The 27,978-nt window shown below is 41.4% G+C and overlaps 1 protein-coding gene across 13 annotated transcripts in view; it reads right to left on the reverse strand.

Moving 5' to 3' along the window:
- The window catches only part of MYO3B (myosin IIIB), a 425,769-nt gene that overhangs the window by 120,336 nt on the left and 277,455 nt on the right, over positions 1 to 27,978 (reverse strand). For 12 of the 13 annotated variants that reach the window (XR_012023941.1, XR_012023944.1, XR_012023942.1 and 9 more), the window contains one exon: positions 23,706 to 23,790. Coding sequence is in view for 9 of the 13 variants with exons in the window: in XM_072811357.1 (XP_072667458.1) it covers positions 23,706 to 23,790 (85 nt within the window). In the remaining 4 variants the exon portion in view is untranslated. Of the gene's footprint in view, positions 1 to 23,705; positions 23,802 to 27,978 lie in introns of those variants that run through there. The other variant, XM_072811365.1, reaches the window with a different exon arrangement.

Here is a 27,978-nt window from a genome sequence, read left to right on the forward strand (position 1 = left end):
CTGATTAAAAAATAACATATATTCACTGTTGTACTATCTAAAATAGATATTCAAGGAGAAGAAAATAAAAATCAGGGATAATTTCCATATCCAGATATAACTGCAATTAATATCGTGATATATATCTTTTCAGATGCATATATCTAATATCTAATATATATAATATTATATATATCTTTTCAGATGTATATAATATATATTTAAAAAAACAAAGGCTCATTATATGTTTGCTATTTTAACTTAAGTTTGGTAGTAACAAGCATTTTTCGACATATTTGTGCACAATATGCACATACACAAATGTGCATATCATATTTATGGCTGATAATATTATACTGGGTGATTATCATGAATGATTTAATTAATCTCTTATTTTTGGATATTTAAATTGTTTCTAATTTTATGACATTATAAACAATGGATCATGAATTATTCTATGCATACAGTTATGAGTACTCATCCAATTATTTTCCTAGGTAAATCTTAATTTGAGGCTATTGGGTCAAAGAGTGAGCAAATTCTTTGCCTGTTTTAAAGCTTTTGAAGTATATCACCAAAATCTTCTCTAAAAGGTGACAAAAACTAACATTCATACCTATAAAAGTGCCAAAGGACCCTCACTTCCCCTCATACCATCAACACTGGGTATTACCAGTTTTTTTTTTTAACCTTTGTTTACCTCTTTGGCCAAAAAAGGGGGGGATGTTCCTCATTATTAGTTTAATTGGGACACTTCAGGAATTTTTTGATTCCTAAACAAGGAAAACATTATTCCTGGGCTTTGATATATGACATGAAGAAAACATAAGGAGTACAGAAGAAGTGAAAGTAAAATCATACAAAATGAGATCACAGGAAAAAAAAGCAAACAAGAATGATCACAGCTTCTGTATTATCTGTTTTTCACTAGGTTTGGCTACTTGGTAATTTTTATAAAGATTTTAAAGGCATATCCTGTCTCTTAGTATCCCCATCAGTATCATTGCTGAATAAGTTGAATATGCAAGTTATACTTAAATAGATGAATTTGTTCTTGGACATATAATTATTTTAAGTTTTAGAACATGGCTCAAGGACAAATTCATCAAAAGGGCTCAAAAAGCCTGGTAAATGTTTCATAATGCCATTGCTTGAAGTTAACACTCTAGTTAGATATATGTACTTATGCTAATTTCCCAAGTCCCACTGAGTCCTTTAAATTTGATATTTGTTTGTCTCATTGCTTTTCCCCAAACGTGAGCCTATACAGCCTTAATTTGTCAGTTCTTATATCTCATTTCTTTTTATTTTATCCTTTACTACTTTATTGCAAGCAGCTGTCATGTGTCAAGTCTAAGGTAAGGGTAGGAGGCCTTTTTTCATTCTGCTGAAAAAGCTTGCCTTACTGGGAAAGGACACTCAACTAAGAGCTTTTAAAATAACCTATACTTAATGTAACCTATAAAACTTCAGTTCTTTGTCAGCAACGAAAGGAGCTAAGAGAAAACCAGCCTCAGATCCAGAAATGGGATTCAAAGGCAGTGGTGAGGAAGAACACCGTGACCCAAAGAAATGCATGACCGTGGGCTAAGGGCCACAGCACAGCCAATGCAGCTGAATACACTTTACTGTGCTGAGAATCTGACTGGATCATCTTGGTTAATCCTCAGGTCAGTGCTAGCAGCACTGGTCCTACTTGAGTCCCTTTTTCACAGCTGAAGCTTGGCCTGATTTTATAACCTGCCTAGGTAGCATCTGGACATCCTGATCTAAACCCAGATCCAGTGGACACAGGACCTGTGTTCTCAGCCTCCAGCACCATTTTGTTATTGGACTCTTCCAGACAGTCACACAATCATATTTGGGAAACTTAATAAATGTTGCTTAGAGCGACTAACATTTAATTCTAGAAAACTTGCCAGGAAGTAAATTATATTAAGCTCAACTGTATCTAGAGATATTCCTTGATCCCTGACCTACTGACTTTTTATTTACCTTGTATCCATGGACTAATATTAAGATGAAGTACACTGTATCACACTCAAGATTCTAACTTGGTGGAAAGACTTAAGATTCTGTATAATTATAAAAACAACAGCCTCCCAGACATCATTCACTCATTACACATTTACTGAGAACCTTTGTCTCTTGCTGTTATCGGAGATACAGCAGTGACAAGGAAATCTAAGATTCCTATGCTCTTAAGAACCTACATTCTAGTGGGGAATGCAGACAACAAAGGAAAGAAATAAGTAAATATGCTAGCACATTAAGCAGAACTGCCAAAGAAGAAAATTGAAGCAGGAAAGGGGCATAAGAAGTGTTGGAGGCAGGGTCTGCAATTTTAGATTGAATGGCTGCAGGAAATGATACTTGAGTATAAGCCCTTAATAAATAAACAGGAATTGATGTCTTTGCATATATTTTCAAGCAAAAGCTCCTAAAGGGTAAAAAACATTACATTATAGCACGTAGAGGCTAGACAACTACTGTAAACACTTGGTGAAGGTTTAACAACACACCCTATGATATGTATTTATGATATATGTGTATATATTCATGACATATTTGTTCCAAAGCACCTGGGCTAGTACTAAAACACACCCACCTAATGGTATATTTTGAATTCTAAGTATACAACAATAATTTTTTTTGGTATAAGTTTTTTCAAATCCTCCATGGGACATATACAAAAAAACCTGGTTATTTAAAATTCAGATTGGAGTATCCTGCATTTTTACTTACTAAATATGGCAACCCTAACTTGTGCAGGTTCTTCATCAGGAAAATATAAACAAAAATTCTTGCCAAACGGGTGAAAGGAGTCCATTTTTGCTTTTAGGTAGGCAGAATAAAATATAAATTTAAAGATAGTAGGATTTTTAAGGACTTAAGAGATATATACATGGTCAGAAATTAGAAACACACACAAAGCAAGGCGTTATATTCATGTTTAGAATTTTGTGCTTCTGAAAGATGAATCCCTGAACTGGGACACTTGGGCTTGACAGATGGGAGAAAGATAACAATAGGTATCTGGGGTGGCTTCCTTTCTGTAACCCCTGTCTCTCCTTTGGGCAGGGTTACAAGGTGGCCTCTGGGTTGAGTTAATTTTGAGTTACAGCTTGACTTACACTTGAAAGCCTAAATTAGGCCAGGGCACAGGAAATTACCCATCTTTTTCATGCTGTAACTAGGAAAACTGAGGCTCAGAAAGGCTGATGTGACTTGTCCACATAAGTCAGAGGAAGAGACGGGTTTCATATCTACATTTTGGATGATGCTCTCGTCACCAGTACACCCTCAAAAGATATTATTTAGCCTAGTTTCCCTCTTTGAATTCTGAAAACAATGCCCAGTTCAGGGAAAGAAAAGCAAGAAATCCTGATATCAAGTGCATGATGAGCATGTCTGGAAACAACGAGGCGCAAAGACAGATGAGAGAGGGTATGGAGGGCAGCCCGGGTGGCTCAGTGGTTTCGCGCCGCCTCCAGCCCAGGGTGTGATCCTGGAGATCAGGGATCAAGTCCCGCATCAGGCTTCCTGCATGGAGCCTGTTTCTCCCTCTGCCTGTGTCTCTGCCTCTCTCTCTGTGTCTCTCATGAATAAATAAATAAAATCTTAAAAAGAGAGAGAGAGGATAGGGAGGGTAGGGAGAAACAATTCAAGGAATTTTTTAAAAATTAGGTGAAAATCCCTCAACAAGATTGTGCAGTCAGCAATTTCACAGTGGAGAAGCTCAAGGGCAGACAGTATGCAGGGCAATACTGATGTGAATACACATTTAGGTATGGATTGAGAGGGAGTGGGATTTAAAGACTAAGTGGCTGATGAACTGCCCAGCCAAAAGGAGGAAAGTGACACTGACTTTATTCTTTAATTTTTTATTTTGACCTAATTTTCATGTTTATAGTAAAGATGAAAGAATAACAGAAGAGATTCTGTATCTATATTTGGAGCAGATTCTCCAAATATTAGCAGTGTACACATGTGCCTTATCCTTTCTCTCTGCTCTCTCCTTCTCTTGGTACATGTATACTGATACCCAAACACATACACATGTAATTTTTTTCTGAGCCATTTGAGAGTCCATTGAACCTGATGTTTCTTTATCCCTAAATACTTCAGTGCATGCTTCTTAAAAGCAAAGGCACTCTCTTATGTGACCATAGTACAATAACCAAAATCAGGAAATTAACATTAATACAATACTATCATCCAACGTATATAATGTTCAGATTTTGCCAACTGCCCCGATAATGTCTTCTATTGAAAAGGAAAATTCTGGACTGTACACTGCATTTTCAGTAGTCATGTTTCTTTAGTCTCCTTTCATCTGGAATAGTTCCTCAGTCACCTTTCGTCTTTCAGTTTGAAGCCTACAGGTCAGAAATTTTGGAAAAGGTCTCTCTGTTTGGTCTGTCTGCTGTTTCTTCGTGATTAGATTCAGGTTATGCACATTTGGCAGGAAATCCACAGAAGTGATGTTGTGTTCTTCTCTGTGCATCCTCTCAGGAGGCACATGCTGTCAATTTGTCCAATTATTGGTGATGCTAACTTTCATCACTTGGTTAAAGTGCTGGCTGCCAGATCGTCCCACTGCCATTTCCTAATTACTAAGTATCTCATGGAGCTTTACTCTGCGACTATGTAAAAAGCTTGTGACTCCTTAGACTTTCACCTAGTTCTAGCATCCACTGAGGTTTTTTATCTAAAACAATGATTATTTTGGAAGTTGCCAATGATTATGTTTTTCATCATTCCTTTCATATTATTTCACATTTTATTGCAAGGGTTTACCCTGTTTCTTCCTTTCTTCATCCTTTCTCTCTCTCCTACCTTCCCACTTCCTTCTTACATTTTCTTCCTCTCTTCCTTTTTTTTTTCAATCAATGCAAATTAATGGACTCTTATTTTATTCAATACATTATATTCTTTTATTATCATTATCTACTTGGATACTGAATACTTGGATACTGTTGGATACTGAAATTGTCCTCATTTTGGCACTGCCTTAATTTTTTTTGGGGGGGGGCGGTGGGAGAGAGGGGTGCGGAGGGTCAGAGAGAGAATCTTAAACATGCTCTATGTCCAGCATGGAGCCCAACATGGGGCTCGATCTCACAACTCTGAAATCATGACCTGAGCCAAAACCAAGAGTCAGATGCTTAACCAACTGAGCCACCCAGGCACCCCTGGCACTGGCTTATTTTTAAAGGGTTAGGAGTCACAGGCTTCAAAATGAATGCCTCAGAAAAGTAGAACACTAAAAATTACACAGAGAAAGGTGAATGCCTCTGGAAGAACAAGAACTCCCTCTTCACTATTTATGAGTGCTTTTTTGGCATTAGGTGAGATGCTGTATATTTATATATATATTATCTCATTGAACTTTCTTGACTTGGTGAGGTAGACATTGTGCCATTTTGTCTTCCATTTAAAGACGAGGAAATGGAGAAAATAAGTTCATCAAGGTCTTACCCTTAGTGGTAGCATGTCTAGTGGACTATAGAGAGCCCCTGCTCTCAAGCACCAGGCAGCCCTACAAGTAAGTGAGGAAACCTTCAGGAAACGAAACAATCTTAGAAGCAAGTCTGCACTATTACTGGGGTAGCTGGACATTTGTTCCAGGATTTAATAAAGTCATCTGAACTTTTTGCATTTTTTATAAATGGGGCATTTGGAAACTGTCTACAAGTCCATCATCAGTCCAGGACCTTCTCTAACCTGCACCATGGAAACTGTCCACCCTTGCCTGAAATCCAGTGAGGAAAGCATAAAGAAAGAGTTCATTTTTGCCAATGTCAATTGATATAGATCCAGAAAAACATGAGTTGGCCAAGTCACCCAGGGAAGCATACCCATGGGACAAAACAAGAGAAAGTCAAATTCAAGAAGAGAGGAGAAAACTAAGGTAAGAGTAGAGCAGAGATTCTCAAGAAAGTAGTATGTATTCGAGTCTTTAGATCCCAGGTGAAGACAGGGCTATAGCTTTGTCCTCCTGGCAGGCTAACATACCAGATCCTTCTCCTGCAACAGTATCACTGCTTCCGCCACCACCACATCACCACTTTTAATATCAAGCTTCATATTCTATGAGAACATACTTAGGTGAAAAAGTATGTGGCATGCTAGTGAAACTAATGTAAACAACTGCCCTGCCTTAGAGAGAAAAACAATTGGATCTGAGAACAACATCCTCACACTCCCAGGAGGAACAAACTAAAAATAAAAGACAACAAGGTGCTTCCTGCCAGTCAGTAAATCCAATAAGCAAAGGAGATGCCTCAACCTGGCGCTGGGTAGTTAACCGTAAAGCCTGACTCCCTCCACCCGAGAGCAGCCATGTGGTTCTCAGAGCTAACAGCTGCCAAGCAGAACCCCTCAGATTAACCCATAGGTGGTGTTGAACCACTTCCCATTAAGATATTTGCAAAGCAAACAAAAATGATAGCCCCACTCTGAGTGCTGGGAGCCAGCCAGGAGCGCTGGCTGTTCTTGTTGACACAAAGAGCTCTCCCGGGAAGGTCTGGGCCAGAGCAAGGAAGGCCATTCCTGCCTGCGTCTCCAGACTGTGTTGATTTTAGGCCATTAGAATCTTGGTAACAGGGTCTGTTTATTATCTAATTTCCCAATCACAGTGGTCGCTAGAGCCCTGTTTCACCAAAGCTCTCTATTCCTGTCTTCCTGACCTAAACCATTCAGATGAAAAAACTTCAACCCTCCTCCTGTTTTGTCTACTCATCAAGGAGACAAGTCTGAGAAGTCACTGAGATACACAGAGAAAAAGTGTGGCATTACTACCATCAACAGCTTCTGTGGCGAACACTTACTTATGTTCCTGGTTCCTTCTTAGTTTAAAGTGACTAGGGCAATGCTAATGGGAAATATACTGGAATATTTGCACCCTTCAGGTAGAAGCCACTGATTTCACAAAACTTTACACATGGAGCAGAAACACTAATATTTTTTTCCTTTTAACCCAGAGAAGAAAATGAAATAAAGTTAGTAAAGTTGTGGAAATGTAAAAAGTTAATCCTCCTTCAACCCGCAGGATTATAATCTAGGTTTCCTTAAGTGTTGATGATAAAACACTCTTGTGCAATTCATTTTTACACAAATTCTGTTCCTGCAATATTTTCAATTTGAGCAAGTTTTCTTTACTCCAAGTGTTTTTCTTCTAATAGGCTCAATATGAAAAGGTATTTTTGTCAAAAACTCATTCTGAGTCTGTATATAACAAGGGAATGGATGAGGATACAAGCAAAGTGGTTATCAGACATATACTGAATTTCTAGAAATTCCTATACTCACAAAATTTGACACTGTAGGATGGGAACAAGGGATAATGAAATAGTCAGAAGAATTTGCCAGTTTGTCATTATTTGAAATTGTCCTTAGATTGGAAACCAGAACTTTAGAGGTGTAGGTATTAACTGTGTAAGGAGACAGAGATATTGAGAGAGAGAAGGAAAGAAAGAAGAAAAAGGAGAGAGCTAAAGAAAGATTTCTTTAAAAAAAGTAGAGGCATCATCATTCTAAAAAGACGATTTTTTTAAAAAAAGAGAGCTATTTGACATATAAAGTACAAAGTTAAAGAGTAACTTCTTAGGGACGCCTGGGGGTGACTCAGTGGTTCAGCAGTTGCCTTTGGCTCAGGGCGTGATCTTGGAGTTCTGGGATGAGTCCCACATCGTGCTCCCTTCATGGAGCCTGCTTCTCCCTCTGCCTAGGTCTCTGCCTTTCCCTGTGTCTCTCATGAATAAATAAATAAAAATCTTTTTTAAAAAAAGTGACTTTTTGGAATCTTGAACACATGATTTAGTTTTAGATGATATTTATGCAAATAAAATTAAATGTCACTGGACCAAAGTTTTCTGTAAATGTTCATTTTCTAGAAAGTGATCCAACTTTACAGGTCCACTCTGCAGAGCTCATGCCATCATTTGCTGACAGCCTTATTTGCTGATGGCAAATGTATTCGTGTCCTCAGGTGTTTACATTATAGGCTTTGGTGGGGTGGTGGTGTAACTTCAGCTATACATAAGATATTTTGAACATATCAGAAATTGGTTTTCATGCCAAACTGTCCAAATCATTTCTGAAGATGCTGCATGTTTGTCTGATACACGAGGCATAAAACATTGCCTTGAAGTGTGGATTTCATGTAGGCGTGGGGGAGGGGACAGTGGTCAGAGAACCTAAGTAAAAAATGTGTTCTAACGTCATTTCTGCTTAAGTTTACTATATCTGGTTTCTAGAAACCAACCCTAAATTTTTTTTTTTTAAGATTTATTTATTTGGGCAGCCCTGGTGGCCCAGCGGTTTGGCACCGCCTTCAGCCCAGGGTGTGATCCTGAAGACCCAGGATTGAGTCCCACATCGGGCTCCCTGCATGGAGCCTGCTTCTCCCTCTGTCTGTGTCTCTGCCTCTCTCTCTGTCTCTCTCATGAATAAATAAATAAAATCTTTAAAAAAAGAAGACTTATTTATTTGATAGAAAGAGAGCGTGCGCACAAGAGAGCACAAGCAGGGGGTGGAGAGAGGGAGAAGCAGGCTCCCTACTGAGCAGGGAGCCTGACATGGGGCTTGATCCCTGGACCTTGGGATCATGACCTGAGCCAAAGTCAGATGCTTAACTGTCTGAGGCACCCAGGCACCCCTCAACCATCCTTAAATTAAGATAAATTAATCTTAGAGAGTTACCTGCCAATAATTGAGCTTCATAAAGGAAAACACATAATTAAGCATCTCCCCAAATCTGTGTCTTATTTTTGAGTTAGGCAGTTAGATCCATCACAGAAAAATGAGACAATGTTAACATTTCTCTTCACTTATTTTTTTAGCTCTGTGCTGTTTCTGAGAAGGCCAGATTCCTAATTTATTAAAAATCAATTATTATGTTCAAGTCAAACTCAATGTAAGTAAGAATCATTTCTTAAGGTCAAACTAATAAAATTTACTTTTGGATTCAACAGAAATAAAAATTCAAAGAGCACACATTCATTACTCCATTCATCAATTACCTTTATGCTTATAATGGCCCATGATTCTAGATCCAGATTTAGTTGAGCTATCCAGAAGTAAGTGACAGTTTCAACCCTGGAGTTGATTATCTCATATAGTAATAACAGTTAACATTTTTGTGCATTTACTACATGCTAAGTAGTCTTCTAAACATTTCCTATAGCTTATTCTCACAACAGCCATACGAGGAAGACACTATTATTAGACATATGCTTTGACTTGCCCAAGGTCATTGAACTAGTCAGACACAGACCTGAGCCTAGATGGAAGCAATCTGGCTCTAGAGTCTGTAGCCTAAACTGCTTCCTCTGCCTGCATGGTGCCTCTGCACACACTGGACAGGAATCAGACTCAGATACTGTTGGGGCCAGGCCATGAATTAAGCAGGCCATGAGTAGGTATCAATGAAAGACAACTTCTACACAGTTCCAGCAGACTGCTGCTAGATTCCAATTTTTCAAAAGCCATCAAAAATCTGAATTGTTCCATGAAATCTTTTTATTTTTATATGTTGGAAACTAATTAAAAATTTCAAAAACATTGTGCAGGCCAAACAAAATATGTCTGCAGACCATATTCCTCCACTCAATGACTGTATGTGTACATCTTTCAGCTTATAGAATATGGTCCAAAATATTTGGCGCATCTTTTAAGTCTCCCATGTCTTGGCTCCCACCTGCCTTATTGCCTGTTGTAGTACTCTCTGCATCATGCCACTCCCACCCCTCTCCCCCTCAGCCTTTATCCCATTGGACACCTCACCTTCCCAGAACACCCCCTGAACATCCTGTCTCACGGCTGGACCACAGCTCACTTTTTCTCCCACCTGGGATGTTCTTCTCCTACCTCTAGTCTGCTTCAAGGCCCTGCAGGAGGTGCCACATGCATGATACCTTGAAAGATGGGTAAAATATAACAGGTAAAGAAAGAACTGGCAAGGAAATTCTATTCCAAAGGAATAGCACAAATAGATATACAGAAACTGGAAAACAAAAGACCTACTAAAAACCACCAAACAGCTCCAAATATTTTAACAGAGGCCTCCAATCTCTGGAATTTGGTCCTATAAAGAAAATTTAGACTGCTGACATTCTTGACATCCACAATCCTTCTAAAAGGCTCCTTTGCATAAGGATCACTGATGATTTAAGGTTTGTTGAAATAGTTCAGATAAATATTTATGTACAGCCATAGGCAAATCCACAAGGAAAAATATAACTCAAAACAGATTTTTCACTGAAGCTCCTTTCAGCTGGTGATAAGGTTTCTGGCTTCAAAAAGGTTTTGAAAATAAATGTGACCAATTAATATTTTAAAAATCAAGCAACTCTAAGAAGGCCCTAATAATCGAGTAAGCTCTGAAAAGTTATCATGTGAGGGTGTGCCAGTGGAATCCTGGCCATATTGGCAAGGGTGAGTCAGGTCCAAAGTCAACCTCAGATTTATTCCTGAGATAAAAGCCAGGAACACAAGAAAATAAAATCTGGCTCTCAAGTTAAAAGCAGAAAGTGATCATTGTTCAAAGTTTTTAAAGTGCTGGAATCCTCGAAGCTTATTTTTAATCTAAAGCCCTAGAGCAAAGCCAGAGGAGTTTTGACCCTTCATATCAGGTTAGCTTCACAGTAACCTTTTAAATACCACTATTACTACCACTATTGCTACCACTTCTATTACTACAAGCAACAGCAGCTTGTCATCAACCCTTGGGCATTCATTATGCATCTAGAACTATGCTAGTTCCCTTGCATAGATCATTTCTAATCCTTACACTCATCAGAAAGATGAAGGAACTTGACCAAAGACTCAGAGTTTATAAGGAGTTGAACTAAGATTTAAACCTGGGACTGTCACCGAGGCCCATCTGCTTCTACCCAAATGAGGTAACACAAAGAGTAACACTGTTGGTGTTTCATAAAAGAAGGCCACCATCTCTACCACTGCTCTCATTCCTCCTGCCTACCTCCTCTAGGGTCCATATGAGGTCTTCTAATGCTTTAGTGCATTGATTTGGCCACAGTGGTAGAAAGTTTGTTGGAGGGCACTAGCCTCCTGAGGGAGTGAAATGGAAGTGGAAGGAAAACTGAGCATGGGGACTGAAGGCTGGGAGAGGAAAGGTCCTCCTGATACGTAAGAAAAATTTTGTTTTGTTTAATCTTCTTAGCTGTGCCCCATATTTCTGCAATGACCCCCCACGCAGAATGTTTGTCAAGATATGTGGCAATCTGTACTTTCACAGCCCACATGAAAATCTGGCCCACAGTCGGCCCTGACTGGGAGGCTGTTTCTCTGGCTCATCGATTCTGAGGTCAGCCCAATTGGCTCCAAGCCCCAGAGCTGCAAGGATGACACACGGGAGAAATATGTGCTCATTTTCCCCTCTTGCAAGGTGCCAGCTCTTCTCGAGCTGCCTGAGTCATGAAGATTCCCATCACTCTGAGTCTGAATCCTCACTGAAGTGGCCCACACGAAGCAGCTTCTCTGGAGGTATGTTACATACAGGCTGCCGGGTAAAAACATGTGCACCAGCATTATCAATCTCCTGCCTCCCTTGTAGGGGCTTCTTTTTACACAACAATAGGCTAGCTGTGCTAAAGAATGTCAAATAAAAGCCTTGTGATGGCTTTGCCATATGCAGGCCAAATTAAATTAAGGAGCATAATCCTCACCATTGTACTTACCAGCATTAAAATACAGGATTACCATCATAGGAACAAAGCCCCATGACATAAAAGACTATTTCCTTTCTGTCATTCACTGTACATAGTTACAGGCTAATGTAGGAAGTGGAGCAGAGAAGTGCCATACCAACCACTGATTTCTACTTTCTTTTTTTTTAATTTTTATTTATTTATTTATGATAGTCATATATATATATAGAGAGAGGCAGAGACATAGGCAGAGGGAGAAGCAGGCTCCATGCACCAGGAGCTCGACGTGGGATTCGATCCTGGGTCTCCAGGATCGCGCCCTGGGGCAAAGGCAGGCGCGAGAAGGCTGCGCCACCCAGGGATCCCTGATTTCTACTTTCAACCTGGATTGCCTTCTCCTTAGCCAAGTTAGCTCCCACCTCACCATATGCAGATGAGAGCAACTTCTCCATGAAGCTTTATCCCGAGACTTCCGTGCTGGAATTATTTTTTCTACCAATCACAGGATAACAGTTTTATGCCAATTAGGGTTTATTCCTTAGCTGGCTGTGATTTAAGATTTGTTACAATGACAGTTATGAAGAGCACAGAGCAGAAAAAAAGCCATAGGCTAAGTATCTGGAGCCTGGAACCTAGATTGGCAGCAGAATGTACTAGTATCTTAAAAAGTGTCATCTCTGGACTCAGAAGGCCTACATCCAAATCCTGACTCTATCATTTTACTAAACAACGTTGGCAAATCACTTGTAATATCTTTTTTTTAAAGCTTCCACAAAGGCAATTTATTAATAGAAAATAATAACTTGAGGACTCCTGTTCATCAACAGCAACTGCAGCAACCCCCTCTTCCTGTGGGTGCTGTTGGAGGGGATGTGGCCGACATCCTCAATCCACCCGATCTTCACTCCTGAACAGGCAAGGGCTCTAAGGGCGACTAGGACCCAGGTCCAGGGGTCTTGTTCCATTTCCTTCGTGACCTGGAGTTTGATGTGGAGGGCAGTGATGCCCAGCAACTTCACCTCTGGGCTACATCCTGGGCAGCCAACATGGCAGCATAGGGAGAGGACTCATCTGGGTCAGCCTTCACCTTCATCCCACCAGTCACATGGCAGATGGTTTCAGACATGAACAGAAGTGTCATTGAAGAATGCAAAGATGTGTCAGATACCAAACACATTCTCTCCTTTAGCTACCTGAGGTCCAAGGCTGATGACCTGTTCTTCCTTCCCTTTGGAGGTGCCATTTCTGCATGTCTTCTCCAGATTCCACCACCAGAAAGCAAATTACTTGTAATATCTTAATGTCAGAAATTATAAAATCTGTACCTCTTTCATAGCATAGTTATATAAGGATTAAATAAGGTAACACATGTAGAACACTTAATACAGTGCCCATGAATTTGTTAATAAGTGTCAAATGTTAGTTGTTTTTACTGTTGGAGAGAGAAGCTCTGATTTCAAACCCAGACTTGCCATTTGTTCTCTTTGTGACATGGGTGAACTTCCAGATTAGCTAATTAGGGGCAGGAGTAGGTAAATCGGATATCTTCAACTCAGAAGACTGGTTTCTAGGCCACCATTTGGGACCTACTTATCTCAGCCTTGTCTGGTTTGGTTTACTTATCAATAATATGGAGTCAGTAATGCCACCCAAGAGGCTAGAATGAGAATCATATTGAGATGATTATGGGAAAAGACCTGGATTCACAACAAATGTTGAGTAAGTCTTTTTTTTTTTTAATTTATTTTTTATTGGCGTTCAATTTACTAACATACAGAATAACCCCCAGTGCCTGTCACCCATTCACTCCCACCCCCCGCCCTCCTCCCCTTCTACCACCCCTAGTTCGTTTCCCAGAATTAGCAGTCTTTACGTTCTGTCTCCCTTTCTGATATTTCCCACACATTTCTTCTCTCTTCCCTTATATTCCCTTTCACTATTATTTATATTCCCCAAATGAATGAGAACATATAATGTTTGTCCTTCACCGACTGACTTACTTCACTCAGCATAATACCCTCCAGTTCCATCCACGTTGAAGCAAATGGTGGGTATTTGTCATCTCTAATAGCTGAGTAATATTCCATTGTATACATAAACCACATCTTCTTTATCCATTCATCTTTCGTTGGACACCGAGGCTCCTTCCACAGTTTGGCTATCGTGGCCATTGCTGCTATAAACATCGGGGTGCAGGTGTCCCGGCGTTTCATTGCATTTGTATCTTTGGGGTAAATCCCCAACAGTGCAATTGCTGGGTCGTAGGGCAGGTATATTTTTAACTGTTTGAGGAACCTCCACACAGTTTTCCAGAGTGGCTGCACCAGTTCACATTCCCACCAACAGTGTATGAGGGTTCCCTTTTCTCCGCATCCTCTCCAACATTTGTTGTTTCCTGCCTTGTTAATTTTCCCCATTCTCACTGGTGTGAGGTGGTATCTCATTGTGGTTTTGATTTGTATTTCCCTGATGGCAAGTGATGCAGAGCATTTTCTCATATGCATGTTGGCCATGTCTATGTCTTCCTCTGTGAGATTTCTCTTCATGTCTTTTGCCCATTTCATGATTGGATTGTTTGTTTCTTTGGTGTTGAGTTTAATAAGTTCTTTATAGATCTTGGAAACTAGCCCTTTATCTGATATGTCATTTGCAAATATCTTCTCCCATTTTGTAGGTTGTCTTTGAGTTTTGTTGACTGTATCCTTTGCTGTGCAAAAGCTTCTTATCTTGATGAAGTCCCAATAGTTCATTTTTGCTTTTGTTTCTTTTGCCTTCGTGGATGTATCTTGCAAGAAGTTACTATGGCCGAGTTCAAAAAGGGTGTTGCCTGTGTTCTTCTCTAGGATTTTGATGGAATCTTGTCTCACATTTAGATCTTTCATCCATTTTGAGTTTATCTTTGTGTATGGTGAAAGAGAGTGGTCTAGTTTCATTCTTCTGCATGTGGATGTCCAATTTTCCCAGCACCATTTATTGAAGAGACTGTCTTTCTTCCAATGGATAGTCTTTCCTCCTTTATCGAATATTAGTTGCCCATAAAGTTCAGGGTCCACTTCTGGATTCTCTATTCTGTTCCACTGATCTATGTGTCTGTTTTTGTGCCAGTACCACACTGTCCTGATGACCACAGCTTTGTAGTACAACCTGAAATCTGGCATTGTGATGCCCCCAGATATGGTTTTCTTTTTTAAAATTCCCCTGGCTATTCGGGGTCTTTTCTGATTCCACACAAATCTTAAAATAATTTGTTCTAACTCTCTGAAGAAAGTCCATGGTATTTTGATAGGGATTGCATTAAACGTGTATATTGCCCTGGGTAACATTGACATTTTCACAATATTAATTCTGCCAATCCATGAGCATGGAATATTTTTCCATCTCTTTGTGTCTTCCTCAATTTCTTTCAGAAGTGTTCTATAGTTTTGAGGGTATAGATCCTTTACATCTTTGGTTAGGTTTATTCCTAGGTATCTTATGCTTTTGGGTGCAATTGTAAATGGGATTGACTCCTTAATTTCTCTTTCTTCAGTCTCATTGTTAGTGTATAGAAATGCCACTGACTTCTGGGCACTGATTTTGTATCCTGCCACGCTACCGAATTGCTGTATGAGTTCTAGCAATCTTGGGGTGGAGACTTTTGGGTTTTCTATGTAGAGTATCATGTCATCGGCGAAGAGGGAGAGTTTGATTTCTTCTTTGCCAATTTGAATGCCTTTAATGTCCTTTTGTTGTCTGATTGCTGAGGCTAGGACTTCCAGTACTATGTTGAACAGCAGTGGTGAGAGTGGACATCCCTGTCTTGTTCCTGATCTTAGGGGAAAGGCTCCCAGTGCTTCCCCATTGAGAATGATATTTGCTGTGGGCTTTTCATATATGGCTTTTAAGATGTCGAGGAATGTTCCCTCTATCCCTACACTCTGAAGAGTTTTGATCAGGAATGGATGCTGTATTTTGTCAAATGCTTTCTCTGCATCCAATGAGAGGATCATATGGTTCTTGGTTTTTCTCTTGCTGATATGATGAATCACATTGATTGTTTTACGGGTGTTGAACCAGCCTTGTGTCCCAGGGATAAATCCTACTTGGTCATGGTGAATAATTTTCTTAATGTACTATTGGATCCTATTGGCCAGTATCTTGTTGAGAATTTTTGCATCCATGTTCATCAGGGATATTGGTCTGTAATTCTTTTTGGTGGGGTCTTTGTCTGGTTTTGGAATTAAGGTGATGCTGGCTTCATAGAACGAATTTGGAAGTACTCCATCTCTTTCTATCTTTCCAAACAGCTTTAGGAGAATAGGTATGGTTTCTTCTTTAAACGTTTGATAAAATTCCCCTGGGAAGCCATCTGGCCCTGGACTCTTGTGTCTTGGGAGGTTTTTGATGACTGCTTCAATCTCCTCCCTGGTTATTGGCCTGTTCAGGTTTTCTATTTCTTCCTGTTCCAGTTTTGGTAGTTTGTGGCTTTCCAGGAATGCGTCCATTTCTTCTAGATTGCCTAATTTATTGGCATATAGCTGTTCATAATATGTTTTTAAAATCGTTTGTATTTCCTTGGTGTTGGTAGTGACCTCTCCTTTCTCATTCATGATTTTATTAATTTGAGTCTTCTCTCTCTTCTTTTTAATAAGGCTGGCTAATGGTTTATCTATCTTATTAATTCTTTCAAAGAACCAACTCCTGGTTCTGTTGATCTGTTCCACAGTTCTTCTGGTCTCAATTTCGTTGAGTTCTGCTCGAATCTTTATTAACTCCCTTCTTCTCTTGGGTGTAGGATCTATTTGCTGTTTTTTCTCTAGCTCCTTTATGTGTAAGGTTAGCTTTTGTATTTGAGTTCTTTCCTGTTTTTGAATGGATGCTTGTATTGCCATGTATTTCCCCCTTAGGACTGCTTTTGCTGCATCCCAAAGATTTTGAACGGTTGTATCTTCATTCTCATTAGTTTCCATGAATCTTTTTAATTCTTCCTTAATTTCCTGGTTGACCCTTTTATCTTTTAGCAGGATGGTCCTTAACCTCCACGTGTTTGAGGTCCTTCCAAACTTCTTGTTGTGATTTAGTTCTAATTTCAAGGCATTATGGTCTGAGAATATGCAGGGGACAATCCCAATCTTTTGGTATCGGTTCAGACCCAATTTGTGACCCAATATGTGGTCTATTCTGGAGAAAGTTCCATGTGCGCTTGAGAAGAATGTGTATTCAGTTGAGTTTGGATGTAAAGTTCTGTAGATATCTGTGAAATCCATCTGGTCCAGTGTATCATTTAAAGCTCTCGTTTCTTTGGAGATGTTGTGCTTAGAAGACCTATCGAGTATAGAAAGAGCTAGATTGAAGTCACCAAGTATAAGTGTATTATTATCTAAGTATTTCTTCACTTTGGTTAATAATTGATTGATATATTTGGCAGCTCCCACATTCGGGGCATATATATTGAGGATTGTTAAGTCCTCTTGTTGAATAGATCCTTTAAGTATGATATAGTGTCCCTCTTCATCTCTCACTACAGTCTTTGGGGTAAATTTTAGTTTATCTGATATAAGGATGGCTACCCCTGCTTTCTTTTGAGGACCATTCGAATGGTAAATGGTTCTCCAACCTTTTATTTTCAGGCTGTAGGTGTCCTTCTGTCTAAAATGAGTCTCTTGTAGACAGCAAATAGATGGGTCCTGCTTTTTTATCCAGTCTGAAACCCTGCGCCTTTTGATGGGGTCATTAAGCCCGTTCACATTCAGAGTTACTATTGAGAGATATGAGTTTAGTGTCATCATGATATCTATTCAGTCCTTGTTTTTGTGGACTGTTCCACTGGACTTCTTCTTAAAGGGGAATTTTAAGAGTCCCCCTTAAAATTTCTTGCAGAGCTGGTTTGGAGGTCACATATTCTTTTAGTTGCTGCCTGTCTTGGAAGCTCTTTATCTCTCCTTCCATTTTGAATGAGAGCCTTGCTGGATAAAGGATTCTTGGTTGCATGTTCTTCTCATTTAGGACCCTGAATATATACTGCCAGCCCTTTCTGGCCTGCCAGGTCTCTGTGGAGAGGTCTGCTGTTACCCTAATACTCCTCCCCATAAAAGTCAGGGATTTCTTGTCTCTTGCTGCTTTAAGGATCTTCTCTTTATCTTTGGAATTTGCAAGCTTCACTATTAAATGTCGAGGTGTTGAACGGTTTTTATTGATTTTAGGGGGGGATCTCTCTATTTCCTGGATCTGAATGCCTGTTTCCCTTCCCAGATTAGGAAAGTTTTCAGCTAGAATTTGTTCAAATACATATTCTGGCCCTCTGGCCCTTTCGGCGCCCTCGGGAACCCCAATTAAACGTAGGTTTTTCTTTCTCAGGCTGTCGTTTATTTCCCTTAATCTATCTTCATGGTCTTTTAATTGTTTGTCTCTTTTTTCCTCAGTTTCCCTCTTTGCTATCAACTTGTCTTCTATGTCACTCACCCGTTCTTCCATCTCGTTAACCCTCGTCGTTAGGACTTCTAGTTTGGATTGCATCTCATTCAATTGATTTTTAATTTCTGCCTGATTAGCTCTAAATTCTGCAGTCATGAAGTCTCTTGAGTCCTTTATACTTTTTTCTAGAGCCACCAGTAGCTGTATAATAGTGCTTCTGAATTGGCTTTCTGACATTGAATTGTAATCCAGATTTTGTAACTCTGTGGGAGAGAGGACTGTTTCTGATTCTTTCTTTTGAGGTGAGGTTTTCCTTCTAGTCATTTTGCTCAGTGCAGAGTGGCCAAAAGCAAGTTGTATTGGGAAAAAGAGAAAAAGAGAGGAGAGAAAGAAGGAAAGAAAAGAGAAAGAGAAAAAAAAAGGAAGAAAAAAAACGAAAAAAAAAAAGATGAAAAAGAGAAAGAAAAAGAAATGAGAAAAAAAGGGGGTGGGGGAAGGAAACAAATCAAAAAGCAAAACAAAACAAAACAAAACAAAAAAAGAACCACGGGGGAGTATCTTCTGATTCTGTGTACTTTAAGTCCCTTGGCTTCTTCTGGAAGTTGTCAGTCTAGCTGGTGTTCTGGGGGAGGGGCCTGTTGTGCTGATTTTCAGGTGTTAGCAGTTGGGGGAGCTGCTGTGCCCCTGCCTGGTGCAGGGCTCAGTGGGGGTTGTTTTACCCCGTGAGGCCGCAGGAGGTACAGCCCCAGTGGCGGGGCCAGCTCTGGAAACCTGGATTCAGCCCCCGCAGGAACTCCGGAGCTCTCGGTCTGCAGGGCCTGGAGGCTCCGGGGCGGGGCCGCTGATCTGCTCAGCTCGGGACAGGTGCTTCCTTGCTGTCCTGGGCCCTCCCGGCCTCTGCCTGTCCCGGGGGAGGCCGGATCCTGGGCTGTGTCCCGGCGCTCTGTGCTCCGGAGCCTGCGCTGTTGGATTCGCGCTCCCGCCCCGCAGCCCCCTCCGCGGAGCTGCCGCCCAAGCCCCTCCGAGCTGCTCCTGGAACCGCGCAGGCCCCTCTGCACGGAGCCTCTTCCTCTGCCCGAGCCCCTCCGAGCTGCTCCCGGGGCCGCGCAGCCCTCTCCGCGGAGCCGCCGCCCGAGCCCCTCCTGGCTGCTTCGGGTCCCGCCAGGTCCCGCCGTGCACGCTGCAGCGCTTAGGGAGCTCGGGGCACTCTCCTGGGCGCGCAGTTGCTCTGTTACTGTCCCAGGGAACCCGAGGGCATCCTCGCCCTCCTGGGTCCTGCTCCAACTCCCCGCGAGCCCCTTTCCCCCGGGAAGGTCGGTGCAGCTCCTGCTCTCCGGGACGGGGCTCTCGCCCCGGCCTCAGCCCGGCTCCTCGCGGGGCCCCTCCCCCTTGGAGGCCTTTGTTTCTTTATTTCTTTTTCCCGTCTTCCTACCTTGATAGATGCGCGAACTCTTCTCACTGTAGCATTCCAGCTGGTCTCTCTTTAATTCTCAGGCCGAATTGATAGATTTTTAGGATAATTTGAAGGTTTTCTAGGTAATTTGGTGGAGACAGGTGATTTGGAGACCCTACTCTTCCGCCATCTTGCTCCTCCCCCCAAATGTTGAGTAAGTCTGAATGATTATATTGTTCTGTTCTCAGCAATATTTCTTGTCATGTTTGGGTCTTCGTTAAGACCTCTTCTTGATTTTGCCTTCCCTTTATCTTTCCCTGGTACCTATCTACTCCCATCACTACCCCTTCAGGACTCTTCTGGCACACGGTGTTGGTTGGTTCTGCAACCCCTTTCTTCTTTGCCTACTCTCTCCCGCAAAGCTGCAAATGCCCATGCTCACATTCCCAGCTTTCCTTGCAGCTCCTTGGCAGAGCCACCTGGGCAAATTGGTAATCACTGGCCAGTGAGATGTGAGGACAGTGTCCTAGAGACTTTAGGGAAACAGAGACAGACTCCTGAGGACGGCACCTTGGCCATCCACCTCTTCCTTCCTGCTTTTGACATTTCCACATGAAGTAAGGTTCAGTGCTGCTTCAGCCACCTTGTGACCGTAAGTGGGGGCATTGCTGATGCACTGAAAGTAGCAAAGAGATGACGAGAGCCCATATCCCTAATGAATCCCTGAGCAACTGAGCCAGTGCTGGAACTTTTGTGTTTAGACTTCTATCCTGAGGGATTCTTAAACATATTAGTTGGACGGTATATTAATTGCTAAGAGCATCATCATTGGCATGACTTAGCTTTTTTCTTGGTCTGCTCATCTCTTTCCCTGTCACTCCTCCTCCCCCCAGTTTCTTTCCTCTCAACCCCTGAGTTGATCCATCAAACACAGAGGGCACAAATAAATGAGTCCCCTAGCTCCCCAGAATAGGCATGTCCTGATGGACTATCTGATGAATCAATCCAGATCCTATCGTTACTGCCATCACCCAAAGATTGAACAAGGAGAATATTTCTTTCATAAAAATCTAAGCCTTTAGAGTGGTGTTGGAAGTTATCTCAATAAACTTATCAAGTACCCACTGCATGTAATGGACACAGGAAGAAGATTCAGCCTTCACCTTTGAGAAGCTGACCTGCTAGCATATAGTCAACCACAACACTGGGCAATACATGAAGAGCTACAGAGAGTGATAAACCGAAGTGTGGTCCGAGGACCCTGTCTATGAGCCATTACTGCTCACAATGTCGTAAGGAGCTTGTGTCAGAATGTAAATCAACTTATCACCAAGGACATTGTTTAGCTGAGCTGATATATTTTTCATAGCAAGACTTTCTTGATGAAGAAAGCAGTGGGTTGATTTACATTCTGATATAAGTTCATTATCTGGTCGTGAACCAGCATTTCGAGTAGTTATGTTAAAATGAAATAAAAAGGTTCAAGGAGCATTGAAGAGAATAGGTCTTCATGGAGGAAAGGGATATGACAACATATCTTGATGAGATAGCTAAGAACTGAACAGAAAGGCAGGAGCAAAGGCAGAGGTAGGTGCTCTAGTAAAAAAAAAAAGTCGATCACACAGGGGGCATATCAGGGCATAATTGGAGGTGAGTCTGGAAGACAGAGTACAGCAAGGTTGGAGAAAGAGGCTTGATATGGTACGCTGAGAAGTCTGAACTTCTTTTGGTCTAAAATGGGAAGCCATTAAAGTTCTTTGAAAAGTCAGAATATGCTTTAGGACCATTGATCAGATGTCAGAAATAAAAGCTGGTCTATAAAGAAGAAAATCACAAGAGAGAAAAAACAAGATAATGGCAGGCCTGGACTTGGAAGGAGGCTAAGAAAATGACTGAAGGTGAGGTTAAATGAGAAGCAGGGATCAAAAATGACTGCCAGAAAGAAAAAAAATGACTGCCAGGTTTCAAGGCTAGGTCACTAGAGTGTTGACACAACCCACAACAGTGAGAGGGTCAGGCACAGAAGGTGGTTTGCTGGGGACTTTCCTGCTGAGGGCCTGGTGCATCAATCAGAAACACAGGGCCAGGGCAGCCCAGGTAGCTCAGCGGTTTAGTGCCACCTTTGGCCCAGGCCCTGATCCTGGAGACCCAGGATCAAGTCCCACGTCAGGCTCCCTGCATGGAGCCTGCTTCTCCCTCGGCCTATGTCTCTGTCTCTGTGTCTCTTATGAGTAAATAAAGAAAATCTTAAAAAAGAAAGAAAGAAAGAAAGAAAGAAACAAACAAACAAACAGGGCCAAGAGGGTTGGAAGTGGAAGTGAGGGCTTCAGAAAAGACCTGAGAACTGTGCTCAGTGAGTTGGGAGTTGGTACCAGAACACACCAGTGAGAGGATATCATCCAGGTAAGGAGTAAGTAAAGAAGAAAGTCAAGGACTTGGAGAACTGCCTCATTTCAATGGTGGGCAGCTGAGGAGGACGGGGCCAGAGAAGACAGAGACCAAGAATGTCTTAGAGGAAGAGCCTGAAGCCTGCAGGTCCACAGACACCCAAGGAAAAGGGCAATCTGACGCCAGCATAGCCCTCGGAGCTGATGCCACAAAGTATGTAGAAGACGAGGCTCTAACACCTGGGAGAGCAGTTGTAGAGACACAGGGAGGGCCCAGATCAGATTTCAGCATTGAGGAGGGAGGGGCAGGTGAGGGAAGGAGGCAGCTGGAGGAAAGGACCATGAAGGAAGGCATTAGCCTGTGCCAGGAAAGGACCTGTAATCTTTTGAGATGAGAGCAAAGGAAGAAAGAACAGCTGAAGAGAAAGAGCAAGTCTGAAATGCAGGGAAGTGAAGCTGCAGTTGCTCGCAGCACTGTCCTGATACTGCGTAAAGTCAGCCACCAGCTGAGGCTGGGGGGGGGTCAGGCTTGGGCTGGAGCCAGAGCCATGCACCAGACTGGTTCACTGACTTGTCCAAGGTCAAACGGCTGGAAAATGTCAGCTCTAGGACCAGAACCCAAGTCTTCCACCTGCCAAGTTCAGTGGTCTTTCTGCTGCATCAGAAATTCTACACTTTATTATTCTAGTTTGAGGTGACAGGCCCATAATATTTCCTCCAGTACCCTTGAACGAGCTATTCTATTGGGAAAGCAGTCTCCTTTATAAGCAGTCCAACAACACTTTGATACCATTAGAAAAGTACTGATAATGTAATTTGTCAGGTCTCAAAAATATTCATAAGAAATTTTTAAAAATTAAGAAATATTCTTAAAAATTATAAATCAAAACCATTTCTTTTTCCAAGTAAAGATACACAGAACTTTCTAATGATCTGCTTCTTTCTCCACGTCCTTTTAAGGAAAAAGTTCTTACAAATGATTTAGAGGAAAATAAGAAAGGCAAGCTTCATTCCATTCTCAATGAGGGACTTTTGATATGATCTACTCCTTCCTGTAGTTCTGTCCTCTTCCTGGTGACATGTATGACAAGCCCTAAATACCTTTTCTGGGAGAATGTAGGTTATGGAGGTATCCCTAGAGAACTGGAAGCCTAGGAGTTCCTTGAGTCTCCAGTGCTTGATATCAAGGCCTGGCCTGACTTAAAGCGACCCAAGCCTACATTTAGCCAGGAGCATTCTTTTCTTTAGACCTGAGCAGTGAAATCTACACTGAAGATGGTGCACGGTGGCCTAGAGCTATAATACTCTACTTATTTTGAATTATACTTAACTAGAAACTGCAGGTAAATAGGAAATGGTATTCCCTTTTTTCTTTAGCTTAAACCTAAGGTTTTTCAACCTTGGAACTACTGTCATTTGGAGCTGGACAATTCTTTGTTGTGAGGGAGCTGTGCTGTGTGGTAGGATGTTTACCAGTATCCCTGGTCTCTACCTACTAGACATTAATTAGCACAACTCCTCCCTCTAAAGTTGTGACAACCACAACTATCTCCCAATACTGCCAAATGTCCCAGGGGGCAGATGGTTAAAACTGTCCCCAATTGAGAAAAACTGCTTTAACCTAATGAGGCCACATACCTGTTTTACCACGAGGAGAACCCAAAAAGCAGGACTCTGTTCAGGTTGCCCTATAGAATAAAGACTTCTACCCACAGAGTAATGACCTCTGACCTGGGAGAATCTGATTAAAAAAATTTTTTTTGGCTCTACTCTCTCCAACTCACCAAAATAACACACTGTTAGAAATACTTGTTTCATTGTCCATTGTCCACTAGAACAACTCAGTTTAAGACTGGGAACACTATGGATAAGACTCACCGATTTTTCTCAGTGACAGCAAGAGAGTTGCTTGAAGTCTGTCCATGGCCACTGCTGAATTCTGTTTGCAGACTGCTTTTATGATCTATAGAGGCCCTCAGAATGGAGAGGAAACAAGAAAACAAACAAAAAACTTAGGGATCCATGGAGAGCTTCGGAGGCAGGGTTAGGTTTTAGCACCCAACCATACTCCGCAGCAGCTCTCTCCTGCCCTCATGCTGTTCTGCAGCCTTTGTCTACCACATGTCATCAAGACTGACCTGTTCTGTGATCCCAGCCAGCAAGTGGGTAAAATAATTCATAGTTATGTGAAAACAAGCTACCTTTCTCTGGCAATAGATTGAGATAGTAGACAGAGATTAGAGGCCCCTAAGTAAGGTCAACTGCAATGGTGGCATGCAGGAGCTGGAATGGCACTGGGCTAGACAGCAGACCAACTTCCAATCTCAGCTGGGCAGGGTGGGGCTGCCTGGTGCAGAATGTACATCAGGGAATGGACTGTCACAATGTGGGTAGGACAAACTATACATAGGAAATCATTCCTGGAGTAACTCATTTCTACACTGTGAATGAGGGCAGTTTACTGATCAGTTTCTTAAGGAGTAACAAATATGATTCCTCCTTTCTGTGACTATGTCTGCCCAGCCATAACTAACCAATCATGCCCCTCTTTCCCACTAAATCTTAATTCAGCTTCAATTTCCTATTTTTAATTTCCTATTTTTTAAAAGATTTATTTATTTATTTGACAGAGAGAAAATCGTAAGCAGATTCCCACTGAGTGCAGAGCCCATGGAGGAGGGGTGTGGGCTCGACTCAAGCTTGATCTCACAACCCCTGAGATTATGACCTGAGCCAAAATTGGGAGCTGGATGTTCAACCAACTGAGCCACCCATGTGCTCCAGCTTCAAGTTCCTTCTCAACACACTTTACATCACTGGTTCCCATGGTGCAGATGCCATGTGATCATGACTTCATGAGGACAACACATGAAGCATCAACATCATTTTGAAACTTGTTATTAATGCAAATTCTTGGACTCCACCCAAGACCTAGTGAATCAGAATGTCCAGTAGTGTGAGCTGGCAATTTGTGTTTTTAACAGGCCCTCAAGGTGACCTGGATCCATGCTGAAGTTTGGCAGACACTGATCTACATCAGAGATTTTTAATCCTAGCTATATATTCCAATCACCGGGGAAGATTTTAAATATATGTAAGTCCAGCTCCTAGAGATTCTGAAACTGCCCTGGGGTGGGATTGGTGTCAATTTTAAGAAGCTTTCCAGATTATTTTAACATGTGGTCAGGGCTGAGAATTACAGTTTCACACAGTCACTACTGATCAAGTGGGACAGAGGAGAGACTGCACCTATTTGCTATCCTTATTTCAGGTCCAAACCAAAATATGAACAGTGAAGATAATCTGTAAACTTAGCAATTGTGACATACTGCAGAAGATGCATTAAAATATATAAGGTTAGGGTCACCTGGGTGGTGCAGTTGGTTCAGCACCCAACTCTTGGTTTTGGCTCAAGTCATGATCTCAAGGGTCATGAGACAGAGCCCTGAATGGAGCTCTGTACTCAGTGGGGAGTCTGCTTAAGACTCTGTCTACTTTCCCCTCTGCCCCTCCCCTCCATTCCTCCCAGGTGCTCTCTAATAAATAAATAAATCTTTAAAAAAATGTATAATATTGAAGTTATAATGATTGAACATACAGCATGACAAAGATAGAGTGAAGAAAAAGAAATACAGAAATCAATAGTTTCACGTTGTCTATCCTGGAAAAAGTAAGCTCTGATTCTCTATTAGTTTGGTTCCTTAGACATAAATATTTCTTGTATAAAAGAAATGTAATTCTTTGAGCTATCAGTGGTAAATAAGACCATCTGTTGTTGCTGTTATTATTATTGCTATAAACACCAAAAGAATAAAGATAAAATTTTAAGTGGAACATTATTACATTTTTATTATTGCACACAAAAACATTAAGACCAAACAGTGAGACAACAATGTTGAAAGAAGAAAAAAAAAGAAATCAAGAAAAATAGCTGCAGCCTTCCAGAATTTCATTTAACCCATTCCCCACTATCTCCTGTTTGACCAACTCCTCCAGCAAAAGGCTCAGACAGGTTTCTCCCTCCTGGAGATTCTAAAACACTGTTTGGCCTAAGCTCCCTTGTAATACTGTGATAAGCAACATAAAAGCAAGAACTGACTTTAAAAAGGAGAAAGAGAAGCCTACTTCAGTGGCACAAATAATTCTGTTTTCTTATTAAGAAGGAACACTGACAGGAATAATCTTTAACCTTGTGATCTGGCCCAATTTGGCAGAAGCAAGAGCTAAGAGCTACCATGCACTGATCAAAGCCCAAATGGTATCACCCACGTGGAAAGCTGAGATTGCTGTCCTCTCCACCTATCTGAGGTCTTCAGAATAAAATGGAGCAATTTAACAGTAATTCAGGGAGGAAAAGGTAAAGCAAGAAAAGATCACCAAGCCTCTTCTGGTTTGGGACTCTCAGGAGAAAGGTGCCATGTCCAACACCAGAGAGGAAGCTTCAACATCTTGGAACTTAGCAAATGCCCCCAGTTCCTTTGCCTGGGTTTCCAATAAAAAAAAAACCCACAGAATTTCTGTTCATGTAACTGAAGGGAAAACCTATTCCATGTTTCTTATTCATTTACACTTCAGTCATCAAAATATTGATTTTTAAGAGTTATTTGAAGTATAAAAATCAAACAGAAAACTTACAGAATATTCTTAATAAAGCTTAGATGGAGTCTTTTGCTCTATCCCCCAGCTTTGCCTGAAGAGCAGGGAGAAGGATTTGAGTCAGTAAAAACACAAACAGGAAAGAGGCCATCAAACTACTGAGTTCAAGGCAAAACTCAGTATTGTCAAATATTTTTAAGTATGTCCTGGTGACAGCTGGAATCATTTGGCATCTCTTTGGCAAATTAATTGAACAAGGAGATTGAAGAAACAAAGATGTGGACAGAAAGGTAAAATATGGTAGTCCATTCTAAGTGAATAGATCAAATTAAAAGGAGTAAGACCAGTGACATGGCTGAAAAAATTAAATGATGAGCTTGAATAGCAGACTTGAGGTTCATGTAGGTAGGGCAATAGAGGCCTCTCCAGACAGGTGTCTCCTTTCCTCAGAGAAGTATCCTTAAGTGTTCTGGTTCAATGAAATAAAGCAATGCTGGGAGGGACTATTCTGAAGGAGACAAATACCCACCATTTGCTTCAACGTGGATGGAACTGGAGGGTATTATGCTGAGTGAAGTAAGTCAGTCGGTGAAGGACAAACATTATATGTTCTCATTCATTTGGGGAATATAAATAATAGTGAAAGGGAATATAAGGGAAGGGAGAAGAAATGTGTGGGAAATATCAGAAAGGGAGACAGAACGTAAAGACTGCTAACTCTGGGAAACGAACTAGGGGTGGTGGAAGGGGAGAAGGGCGGGGGGTGGGAGTGAATGGGTGACGGGCACTGGGGGTTATTCTTTATGTTAGTAAATTGAACACCAATAAAAAATAAATTTAAAAAAAATCCTTCCAAAGTCAGATTGAGCTCAATGGGCCATTCATATTTCCCAGGAAAGTCCAACTAATCTTCCACTGGACCATTTTGGAATCAGACAGGAAGGCATTTGGCTGAAGACACTGGAGCAGGCAGTGCAAACTCAAATGCCTTTGGGTCACCCAGGTAACAAAAAAGTGTGCACTGTCAGGCAAAGTGGGTGGAAAGAGCTGGGGTTTGTGATGAACCAGAGAATGTATGCCCCACCTAAAGACATTTGGGTGCAAAGTTTTTTTTAAAACTCCATCTGGCCAAACAAAACATATCCACACGCTGATTACACCTGGAAGACCGCCTATTTGTGACTTCTGCTAGGGAGAAAGGGTCTAGACCATGGGTCAGTTAACAGCTAGGCATCCTGTTTTTGAAGATGTAAAGTGTGTAGTTGTCTCCACTCCCAAATTCCAGAAACGCTGCTGCTCCCTGGGCTCCCCTCTCTTTTCCGTCTCTTCCACTCCCTAACTTCCCTGCTCCAAGGCAAAGTCCCAGTTCTGCATTTCCTTGAAACAGAAGCTGGGCTGCAGATTCCAAAGGAGGGGGAAATGCCCAGAAACTCTTTGCTGGGCCTGGCAGATATTCTGTAACTGTAACTCTCCTGTAAATCCAGGGCAACCCATCTTAACTTTTCAGAAAATGCTGGCATTAGCATTAAAGGCCATATTTTTGAAAAACATTCTT

This window comes from Canis lupus, chromosome 34 (genome assembly GCF_048164855.1).
Source record: "Canis lupus baileyi chromosome 34, mCanLup2.hap1, whole genome shotgun sequence".
In the NCBI taxonomy this organism is placed as follows: domain Eukaryota; kingdom Metazoa; phylum Chordata; class Mammalia; order Carnivora; family Canidae; genus Canis; species Canis lupus.